The sequence below is a fragment of the Penicillium nucicola genome (genome assembly GCF_028828085.1).
Source record: "Penicillium nucicola strain IBT 29836 chromosome Unknown utg000002l, whole genome shotgun sequence".
Lineage (NCBI taxonomy): Eukaryota > Fungi > Ascomycota > Eurotiomycetes > Eurotiales > Aspergillaceae > Penicillium > Penicillium nucicola.
In genome coordinates, this window is record NW_026643126.1 from 2100699 (window position 1) to 2112023 (window position 11325).

Sequence of the window (11325 nt, forward strand, 5' to 3'; positions counted from 1 at the left end):
GCAAGCTTGTGGTCAATCGCCTGATTGCGGCTCTCACTCAGTGGGCAAGCATCTCTTACAAGCTCATGATGAGCTGCTTTGATGACTGGTCTCTGGGGGTTCCAAGTCCACAATGTTATACTGAACCTTGCAAGCATGTGTATTCTCACTGCCTTGTTGAAGTTTCTTTTGGGTGGTCGAATAATGGAGCAAGAGACTGCATCTTATGCACTCTCTGTCATTGTCTAGACGCCTATACGCCAGTGGAACCGTGGCTGCCCAGAATACCTGTGCTTTGGAGTATCACTGTTCGTGTCTTGGTATCGCTATCGGTGTTTTGGCCTGATTGTCCATTTTTTTGTCTGTCCAGTCACAATACTTACCATCTTTTTTGGCCTCATGGTTTACCACCATATATCGACTATACAATTTGGGTGATCTTATCTTGGGCAATTGCTAACCATGTTTGCTACATTTAGATCAAAATTCACGAACCATTCACTATGGCTAGCAGCAAGAAGAAGAAAGCCAGCGACAAGAAGGTCGAAGATGGCACCAAGGCCGGTACCAAGGCCAGTACCAAGGCTGGCAACAAGGCTGGAACCAGGGTATACAAGGATACCAAGTCTGATCAGCTTCGTCTCGAGTATCAGAATGCGACCATGGCTGCCATGAACCAGGTGCAGCCGTTCAAGCAGACTGATCACATCAAGCAAGAGCAAGACGATGACGATTTCGGAGACTCTGAAGAGACAACTCCCACTGGTGATGTGGTTAACCAAAGTGATGACAGTAACTGGGACGATGAGGAGGAAGAGGATCATGGTCATGAGCGCAAGGCTCGCCCAAACCGCAAAAACCGCAGTCTCGTCAGATGGTCTGGTATGTATAGTTTTCTTTGGTCTCACTGTTTATTTGCGTCTTTTTCATGAATTGTTTCCGGTGTTGTTAAGTCTCGTTTGTGTATTGGGGAAGCTCTTGCATAAAGTCAAAATCCGAGTGTTGTGTTCTGGGAGCAGACATCGTGAAGTTGGGCTGACTTCAATCAAAAACAGACGACACTGATATCCACCTTCTCCTTTGCATCACTTACGTTTGCCAGAAGGACAAGGTCAAGCTCCCTTGGAAGCGCATCGCCGAAAAGATGTCTGAGCAAGTTCCCCACACCACTGAAGGCGCTATTAGCCAGCACCTGTCAAAGGTTCGCACTTCACGCCGTGGAGGAACTCTGGAGCCTCCTAGCCCAATCCGGAAGCCAAAGAGCGGATGCTACAGCACTGAGAAATCTGATTCCGTGCCTCCCAAGCAGCCTGTAAACAAGAAGTCCAAGAAGCGTGCTCGTGATACTTCTCCTAGCCCTCTCAAGAAACACAAGCGTGGCAAGAAGTCTACCGCCGCTAAGGACTCTGCTACTACTTATTCTCGCCTTGCAGGCAACGACAGCACAGGAAATACATACACTAGGTTAGTCAATTCAGTTCACGCTGGCTTGTTACGCTGTCCTTACTGGGATATGGACCGTGAGAAAGAAAATGACGAAGAACTGAACAATGCTAACAATAACATCCATGATAGTGAGATGGTCGATGATCGCAATGTGCTTCGTCTCAGTGTACCCTCCCTCTCCGCTGGCAACCTCAATGCCCACACCACCACTGGAAATACTGCCCGAATTCCTGCTAGCCAGTACTACGGCTCTGGATACATTGCTCCGGCTGACTTGCATGCGTCTGGTGCCCCCAATGCTGGGCATTTCACCGACTACCACACCGGCTATGGAAACTTGAACAACGGCAGCCTCTTGAACCAGCATGCCAACCCTTTCGTGGAGAGTGCTAACTACCTTGGCTACCCTCAGCTGGCTTGGCCCTCCACTCCTGCCACCTCTACCGCGGCCGAGGCCCCATTTGTCCCAAGTGGCGAGTACACCGCCGCTCTCTCCACCCTGGCGGGTTACGGACTCTTCCCGCCCATGGCTACTAACTCGGTGCCCTGGCACGAGACCCCAAGTACCCAGTACTGGGGATTGCCGGGGGATGAGGAGGAGGTCAACGAGGTTGACCAGCTCATGGGTCCCCGTGCCCCTGTTCCACGTGCTCCTGAGGAGATCACCTGGAAGCAGGAGGAGGATGAGGAGGAGTAATGACCTTGCGGTCAGGTGTTTCGTGGACTACGGTCCAAACTATCTTCATTTTTCTTTCTCTTTTTTTTTCTTTATTTCTATTTTCTTTGATACCAGATTCTCCTCTCTGCGGCCTAGTTTGGCTGCCACCCGGTGAGGGGTGGTAGACCTCACTAGGTCTGAACATGTATCTACCATTTGGCCCCCGTTGGGGCCAGTACATATCAGGCTGGGTAACCAGCCTGGCGGGGCACTTGTGCTCACGCATAATGGTATTTACCAAGAAACTTGCTCACTTCTCATCTCGTAGTCGCGTAGATTCAATTGAGAGGCCATCCATTAAGGTCAGCATTATTGTTACTGAACGGGAAGTAATGCGATTCTAAGAAGAAAGTAAACGATCACAGAAGCTGCAGTTATCGATCTGAATGGACTTACACATTGAGTAAGGTTCAACTACTCAGCTTTGCGGGTTCTTCATGTAACCTGAGTTCTGAAGGCTGAGGGCTCATCAAATTGAGTAGAAGCACTGTGGGTCAGCCAGTGTAGCCTTACAGTATTGCATGAAAATTGAAAATTTATCCTCGCTGCCCAGATGATCTTGTGGTGATGTCTTACTTAACTTAGTCTCAGTGGCATTTAGGGGCAAGAGATAGATGTAAGAAATTAAATCCAGATACCATAGGGTTTGCAGGCACATTCCTTAATGGATGGAATGGCGGATGGACTCCCAACTTATGTACCTGAATCCTGCATTCCATTTGAGCAAATCTTTTATTTCAGCATCTGCATGACTATAGATTTAGGACGGATTGATTGCCTAGATTTACATGTGATTTATGACAACCAACTTAACCGTTGTTTGAGAAGCATGTAGAAAGCCATTCGGTAACGGTACCGGATAATCAAACAGGGTTGACTTGGTTACAAAGAAAGGAAAACACTGAAAGGAAACTAGAGGTAAAAATCACAGGGAAATAACCCCAGCAATATTCTGGGCATGTTTTGTAAATTGCAATGGCAATTCGCTCTATCTTGCCGGGGTTGTTTGTTTAGGCCGAAAGTCGGAGTGAGTTCCCGAGGCATAGTTCACTTCACTTATAAGTGTGATGAAGGTGGAAGTGGTTTGGTCAACATAGGGTAATCTATATGATCCAGTTGGATTGACAGTAGCCTTCCAATTCCACACGATCTATCTCCACATATACCCTAATCTCCAAAATATAGCAAATCGGCTGTGTCATCAATTTTTGCACTGCCGTTCTCCCGGGATACCCTCGGGCCGTCACGTGACGTTCTAGCTGTTTCTGCCGCCAAGCTCTGGGGATCCGGGAAAATTTTCGAGACTTTGGCTTCATCTCTCCCCAGCTTTCTTCTTCCCTTTCATCTCTCCCAACCCCATCTTTGTCCTGGGTTGTTTTCATATTACTCTCTTCCTTAATTCCTTTTAATTTGTTTCCATAGCCATGCAGCGCGCTCTCTCCACCCGGACTTCCGTCCTCTCGGCCGCTTCCAAGCGCGCCGCCCCTTTCGCCCGCTCGACTCTCAACCTCCAGCAGCAGCGTTTTGCCCACAAGGTGCGTTCAATTGAGGATGAAACATCCATCAATTCCGATGATCGGCTTCGTCTTCCACCAATCCCGGAGACTTTCCCCCGTTCCATGCTAACAACAAGCAGGAGCTCAAGTTCGGCGTTGAGGCTCGTGCCAGCCTTCTCAAGGGTGTCGACACTCTTGCTAAGGCTGTTACCTCCACACTCGGTCCCAAGGGTCGCAATGTCCTCATTGACTCCCCCTACGGCTCCCCCAAGATCACCAAGGGTAAGCATTCCGTCTGCTTCCATTAAACATCCAAAGACTAACGAACAACGCAGACGGTGTGACCGTTGCCAAGGCCATTGTTCTTCAGGACAAGTTCGAGAACCTTGGTGCCCGCCTCCTCCAGGATGTCGCCTCCAAGACCAACGAGCTTGCTGGTGACGGTACCACCACCGCCACCGTCCTTGCCCGTGCCATCTTCTCCGAGACTGTCAAGAACGTTGCTGCCGGCTGCAACCCCATGGATCTCCGCCGCGGTATCCAGGCTGCCGTTGAGGCCGTTGTCGACTACCTCCAGGCCAACAAGCGTCCCATCACCACTGGTGAGGAGATTGCCCAGGTCGCTACCATCTCCGCCAACGGTGACACCCACGTCGGTAAGCTCATCTCCACCGCCATGGAGAAGGTCGGCAAGGAGGGTGTCATCACCGTCAAGGAGGGCAAGACCCTGGAGGACGAGCTCGAGGTCACTGAGGGTATGCGCTTCGACCGTGGTTACACCTCCCCCTACTTCATCACCGACCCCAAGTCCCAGAAGGTCGAGTTCGAGAAGCCCTTGATCCTCCTCTCCGAGAAGAAGATCTCCGCTGTCCAGGACATCCTTCCCGCCCTTGAGGCCTCTACCACTCTCCGCCGCCCTCTGGTCATCATCGCTGAGGACATTGAGGGTGAGGCTCTCGCCGTCTGCATCCTGAACAAGCTCCGTGGTCAGCTCCAGGTTGCCGCCGTCAAGGCCCCCGGCTTCGGTGATAACCGTAAGAGCATCCTTGGCGATCTCGCCGTTCTCACCAACGGTACCGTCTTCACTGACGAGCTTGACATCAAGCTCGAGAAGCTCACCCCCGACATGCTCGGTTCCACTGGTGCTATCACCATCACCAAGGAGGACACCATTGTTCTCAACGGTGAGGGCAGCAAGGACAACATCACTCAGCGTTGCGAGCAGATCCGTGGTGTTATGGCTGACCCCACCACCTCCGAGTACGAGAAGGAGAAGCTCCAGGAGCGTCTCGCCAAGCTCTCCGGCGGTGTTGCCGTCATCAAGGTCGGCGGTGCCTCCGAGGTCGAGGTCGGTGAGAAGAAGGACCGTGTCGTTGACGCCCTGAACGCCACCCGCGCTGCCGTTGAGGAGGGTATCCTCCCCGGTGGTGGTACCGCTCTCCTCAAGGCCTCCGCCAACGGCCTCGACAGCGTCAAGCCCGCCAACTTTGACCAGCAGCTCGGTGTCAGCATCATCAAGAGCGCCATCACCCGCCCTGCTCGCACCATTGTTGAGAACGCTGGTCTCGAGGGTTCCGTCATTGTCGGCAAGCTGACTGATGAGTTCGCCAAGGACTTCAACCGTGGCTACGACAGCTCCAAGAGCGAGTACGTTGACATGATCGCCGCCGGTATTGTCGATCCCCTAAAGGTTGTCCGCACCGCCCTGGTTGACGCCAGTGGTGTTGCCTCCCTCCTCGGTACCACCGAGGTCGCCATTGTCGAGGCCCCTGAGGAGAAGGGCCCCCCTGCTGGTGGCATGGGCGGTGGCATGGGTGGTATGGGTGGTATGGGCGGTATGGGCGGTGGCATGTTCTAAAGCCCCCCTGACCCTTTCGCGCCCCCCCCCCCCCCCCCCAACTTCGCCCTTTGAAGAATTACCCTCGAGCGTCTTTGCATCGTAGCCTGTTCTGATACTACTTGGATCTGTGTAATGTCTTTTCTTGTGTCTCTACTTGGTGTTGTTCTTTTTTATTTTTTTTCCCCTCCGTTTTGTTTTTTTTTATACCTGTATTCTCTTGGACTGTTCTCCCTCTCCCATCTCCCCTCTTGGAGCTTGAACCGAGTTCCCCATCTGTACCATATCATGTATAACCATCTATGAACTCCATCTGATGCACTTCCACACGACCCTTGCGAATTTAACCGAGTCCTGTGCCACCATTGGCTGGAAGTAGTCTCCGTCCCCGAGTACCGTAGCGGCATTTCATCGTCTTTGGCCTGTCGACTTGGTCTGATCGACATGAGATCCAAGGTTCGTTCTCCGATCCTTTCTCCGATCGTTTCTCTGTAATGCATGTCCATAGCTATTCCCATTCAGCCCCCTATCCCCAAAAGATGAAGCCTAAGCCTACCTCTACGCCTCCCAGCACAGCCTATGAACCACTCAGCCCTTCTCATTGGCCTCCCGGGTCGGCTATTTGCACCCACGGATCCCGTGCCAGCCATTTGGGCCCAGTTGAGTCTAGACTGGAAATGCTGGCATGAGGGGGAGTTTGCCCTTGATGTGCTGACCTGACGAAAATAAAGCCCGGACTAGTAAAGCCTACCTTGACGGGTGGGTATGGGGAAATCCCTCTCTTCTCACTCTCCTCAGAGGCATACAGTGCCCTCTTTTTCTGCCCTCTTTGTCTTGGCCCATTCGTGTGCCCCCCCAACACTACAGTACATGATCCCGTACGGCCCACCCTCCCTCTAGTCTCAATTCAGTCTCCATTCCCCAGTCTCCGGTCTCCGGTCCCCATCGCTAACCTCCACCAAGCCGCATTGCATGAAAAAAAAAACCACAAAGAAGGAAAAGAGAAACCTTAGACTCCAGATTGAAACCAAACCTCCTACCCACCCTCGATCATCTCGGTCGCCTTGATCGCCTTGATCGCCTTGATCGCCACAATGGCTACCATGGTGGACATGGCGCGGCCCGCACTGGTCAGCGATGCCGATCTGATGCAAGCGCGAGCAGCCCTCCAACACCAACAAAGCGCCGAGATCTCCGTCCCACGCGAATTCATCTCTCTCATCGTCGACGAACTCATCTATCGCCGCGAATCCCACTCCTCCATCGCCGCCATCGAGCACGAATGCACACATCTCCGCAAGGAACTCCGCAAACACACCCACATCAATGAAGCCTTCCAGAAGGAGCTCCGGGAGATCGGCGAGATCATCACGCAGGTTGCCCACGGCGACTTGTCGCAGCGCGCGCGGATGCATCCGCTCGAGATGTCGCCCGACATCGCCACCTTCAAGCAGACCATCAATACCATGATGGATCAGCTGCAGGTGTTTAGTCAGGAGGTGTCCAAGGTGGCGAGAGAGGTCGGCACCGAGGGCGTGCTGGGCGGCCAGGCTAAAATCGAGGGCATCCAGGGTATTTGGCATGAGCTGACGGTGAATGTGAATGCCATGGCCAACAACCTGACTACCCAGGTGCGGGATATCACGACCGTCACGACGGCCGTTGCCAAGGGTGATTTGCAGCGTAAGGTGCAGGCGGACTGCAAGGGCGAGATCTTGTTGTTGAAGAATATTATCAATTCGATGGTGGATCAGCTGAGGGAGTTTGCGTTTGAGGTCAGTCGCGTGGCGAGGGAGGTCGGCTCAGATGGTGTGCTGGGTGGTCAGGCGGTTGTCCATGGTGTCGAGGGCACGTGGAAGAATCTGACCGACAATGTGAATCGCATGGCAATGAATCTCACGCAGCAGGTGCGTGAGATTGCGGATGTGACGACGGCTGTGGCTCGGGGTGATCTGACGAAGAAGGTCACTGCAGATGCCAAGGGAGAGATTTTGGATCTCAAGCTGACGATCAATGCGATGGTTGATCGGTTGAATCAGTTCGTATTTGAGGTTAGTCGTGTTGCACGTGAAGTTGGGACGGACGGCACACTGGGTGGCCAGGCACAGGTCGAGAATGTGGAAGGTCGCTGGCGCGATTTGACCGACAACGTCAACACAATGGCTCAGAACCTCACGTTGCAGGTGCGGCAGATTTCAAATGTCACCCAGGCCATTGCGCGCGGTGACCTAAGTACCAAGATCGAAGTCCACGCCCAGGGTGAAATTTTGACTTTGAAAGAGACAATCAACAGTATGGTGGATGGACTAGGTGAATTTGCACGGGAACTCAAAGGCGTTGCGAGGGACGTAGGAGTCCGTGGCAAGCTAGGCGGACAGGCGAACGTTGCTAGGTCGCATGGAATATGGAGGTCCATCAGTGAAGATGTCAACACCATGGCCGATAACCTGACCTCGCAGGTTCGTGCCTTTGGAGAGATCACCGAGGCGGCGATGAGTGGTGATTTCACCAAGTTGATAACAGTCTCTGCATCGGGAGAGATGGATGATTTGAAACAGAAGATCAACAAGATGATCTCGAGTTTGCGGGACAGCATTCAACGCAATACTGCTGCGCGTGAAGCGGCTGAGTTGGCGAATCGAAGCAAGTCTGAATTCCTTGCGAATATGAGGTAGATCAACCCATCTCTGAAATGAATCGGTGATCCGAAATGCTGACTGCCATATATAGTCATGAGATCAGGACTCCGATGAATGGTATTATCGGACTCTCAAGTTTGGCACTCGACACCGATGAGCTCCAAGCTTCTGTGAGAGAAACACTCAAGATGGTCCATGGTCTTGCTATCAGCTTGTTGACTATCATTGATGATATTCTCGATATTTCAAAAATCGAGGCTAATCATATGATGATCGAAAAGATGCCTTTCAGCCTGGGGTCCACCGTGCTTAGTGTATTGAAAGCCCTCACTGTGGAAACCAACGAGAAGGCATTGGGCTTGGTGTATACCGTCGACGGAGAGGTACCCGACTTCCTCATCGGCGATGCTTATCGATTGCGTCAGGTCATGCTCAACCTAGTCAATAATGCCATCAAATTCACCGACAACGGTGATATCAGAGTGAACATCAAGCGAGTGGTGGACAACTTATGTGAGCCCGGCGAAACCGCATTCCAATTCTCGGTGTGTGACCCGGGAATCGGCATTGAAGCGAGCAAACTCGGTCTCATCTTCGATAAGTTCCAACAAGCAGATGGTTCAATGACACGACGGTTCGGTGGAACAGGCCTGGGCCTCGCCATTTCCAAACGCCTAGTCTCCCTCATGGGCGGAGATATCTGGGTGACCTCGACTGTAGACAAGGGCAGCACATTCTCCTTTACCTGCCGAGTGAAGGTCGCTCCACCTCCACCAAGCTTCGCAGACCAACTCCTTCCACACCGTGGCCGACGTGTTCTCTTCCTCGACCACGGCCTCGCCCGCAGCTTCCCGATCGCCCAGCTCCTAGTGGAACTCGGCCTGGACCCGCTCATAGTCACGGAAGAGCAGCTTGAAAGTGGCCAATTCCAAAGCGAGTGGGGTGGTGCCTTCGACGCTATCCTTGTCGAAAACCTCGAAATAGCAGCAAAGCTTCGCGCCGATTCAACATTCCAACCGATTCCACTAGTCGTCACAGCCCAAAATGTCAATCTCACACTACGGAAAGCTGGTGAACTAGGTATAGCCTCCTATATAACAGTTCCTTGCCGACCGATCGACCTCTGGAACGGAATTCTCCCAGCTCTAGGGAATCGCTCAACCCGCACACCGTCAGGATACACGCGCTCGTTGGCAATCCTCCTGGCAGAGGACAATGATGTCAACCAGAAAGTGGCGGTACGTATACTGGAAAAGTTCAATCACAACGTCACAGTCGTCGAAAACGGCCTGCAGGCTGTGAAGGAGGTCAAGCAACATCGCTACGATGTGATCCTCATGGACGTTCAAATGCCCGTCATGGGCGGGTTCGAAGCTACCGGTAATATCCGACAATATGAGAAGATGAATGCCTTGCCGCGTACGCCTATCATTGCATTGACGGCTCACGCTATGCTAGGGGATCGGGATAAGTGTATCCAGGCTGGCATGGATGATTACCTTTCCAAGCCGTTGGATGCGAGTCGCATGATGCAGACTATTCTGAAGTGCTCTGCGATGAATCTTTCCTCTTTGCCTGCGATTGAGGGCTGATGATATGTCTGTTCTATTGTTTGTGCTTTTGGCATTGACATCATTGACCGCACACTCATTCTTTCTTTCTCTCTGATCCCTGGATCCGTGTTTCTCCTTCGCTCTCCTCTGTGTTCAAATACCCCCTGTCATTAAATAGTTGATTATCAGTTTGCCTTTGATTTCCGGATGCTTTTTTTGTTTTTCAATATCTCGCCATCATTTCCATTGTTCATTATGGTTGGTGTTTGTTTCGCTCATGCAAAGTAACTGTAACCAGCCCGGTGTTTTCTGAACTCCTCTTCAGCTCGAAGACGTACCAACAATACAAAAGAATATATCTGCAATCATTTCACGAGCAATCTCTTAGAATAATCACTCCGATCCAGACATCCGCAAGTCCGATATCAACTGATCACAAAATCAGCGCTAACAAAAATCACGCACGCGCCTTTCCGACGACAACCCGCCCTTGCGATAACACCGATGCAACGCGCCACCAAGCGTCCACAGTCAGATATAAAACCACACACCCTGCTCAGACGGATAAAAATATCGCAGCAAAAGAAAGAAAAAGAAAAAATACAATTGAATAATCACCAACCATCTCAATTCCACCAAAATGCAACTCCACTTCCGCACAGCTACAACAGAAGATGTCCCCCAACTCAAAGCCCTAATTGAATCCGCCTTTCGCGCGCAAGACACCCGCCCAGGCTGGATCGACAACCTAGGCCTATCCAACACATTCACCATTGCCACTGAAGAATTAATCACAGTCCTCGCCAAAGCCGACAGTGAGATGCTGCTAGCATTTTCGGCGGAACATACCACTGCCTCTACAACCACGACCACAACCACAAATACCAGCACCAATACCAACACCGAAACACCCCTCATCGGCTCAGTCGGAGTCTCCAAACGCCCTGGAAACATAGGCCGTCTCTCCCTCCTCGCCGTGAACCCCATGTACGCGGCTGATGGCATTGGACGTCAGATCCTGGAGTACGGCGAGGAATATTGTATTCACGCTTGGGGCGTTGAGAAGCTTAGTCTGAATACACTGTCGGTTCGTCTGCAGCTTCGGGCTTGGTATGCTCGGCGTGGGTATGTCGAGACTGGGGAGACGGTGCCGTTTCCTATGAAGAGGGTTCCTGGGTTGGTGTTGCCGGATGGAATTCACATGGTTGAGTTTGAGAAGGGGGTTTGATTTTTGTGGGGTGATTGTCGTGTTTTTTTGTGTTTTTTTTATACTGGAGGTTACTATTGGGTTTTTGTCTCGGACTATGCATTCACGTACTGTATAACGTTGGTATAGATGGACATGATTTGGCATGATGAGCATAGTAACGGTGTTCTTCAGAGTTGGGGGATGGACACCTGATGGATCTTAAATCAATAAGACCTGAATAAGAAATAGACAAATATTCATTTGGCTTGAAGATGTGATGCCTAGATAGCAGGAGGCCAACCTTACCATTGAGTTATATTTCCTAGGCCAGAAACTTAGTCATCGAACAGGCAAGATGGCCGAGTTGGTCTAAGGCGTCAGGTTAAGGTCCACCTTAACTCCTACTGTTTCGGCAGTTTCCTGATCTACGTTTGTAGGCGTGGGTTCGAATCCCACTCTTGTCATTTC

General features: G+C 51.6%; 4 protein-coding genes across 4 annotated transcripts; all 4 read left to right on the forward strand.

Annotated features, from left to right (window-relative positions):
- Positions 1-482: 482 nt before the first annotated feature.
- On the forward strand, positions 483-2122 carry N7511_002558 (uncharacterized protein; the record flags this gene model as incomplete). Its single annotated transcript, XM_057124983.1, has 2 exons — positions 483-861; positions 1035-2122. The coding sequence occupies 2 exons, from the start codon at positions 483-485 to the stop codon at positions 2120-2122; spliced, it is 1467 nt and encodes a 488-aa protein (XP_056987142.1).
- A 1445-nt stretch (positions 2123-3567) lies between these two features.
- hsp60 (chaperone ATPase HSP60) lies at positions 3568-5497 on the forward strand (the record flags this gene model as incomplete). Its single annotated transcript, XM_057124984.1, has 3 exons — positions 3568-3678; positions 3780-3921; positions 3975-5497. The coding sequence occupies 3 exons, from the start codon at positions 3568-3570 to the stop codon at positions 5495-5497; spliced, it is 1776 nt and encodes a 591-aa protein (XP_056987143.1).
- A 1073-nt stretch (positions 5498-6570) lies between these two features.
- N7511_002560 (uncharacterized protein) lies at positions 6571-9707 on the forward strand (the record flags this gene model as incomplete). The annotated part of the gene is made up of 2 exons (XM_057124985.1): positions 6571-8147; positions 8207-9707. 2 exons carry the CDS (start codon positions 6571-6573, stop codon positions 9705-9707), a joined length of 3078 nt encoding a protein of 1025 aa, XP_056987144.1.
- A 601-nt stretch (positions 9708-10308) lies between these two features.
- Positions 10309-10896, forward strand: N7511_002561 (uncharacterized protein; the record flags this gene model as incomplete). Its single annotated transcript, XM_057124986.1, has 1 exon — positions 10309-10896. One exon carries the CDS (start codon positions 10309-10311, stop codon positions 10894-10896), a length of 588 nt encoding a protein of 195 aa, XP_056987145.1.
- Between the last annotated feature and the right edge of the window lie 429 nt (positions 10897-11325).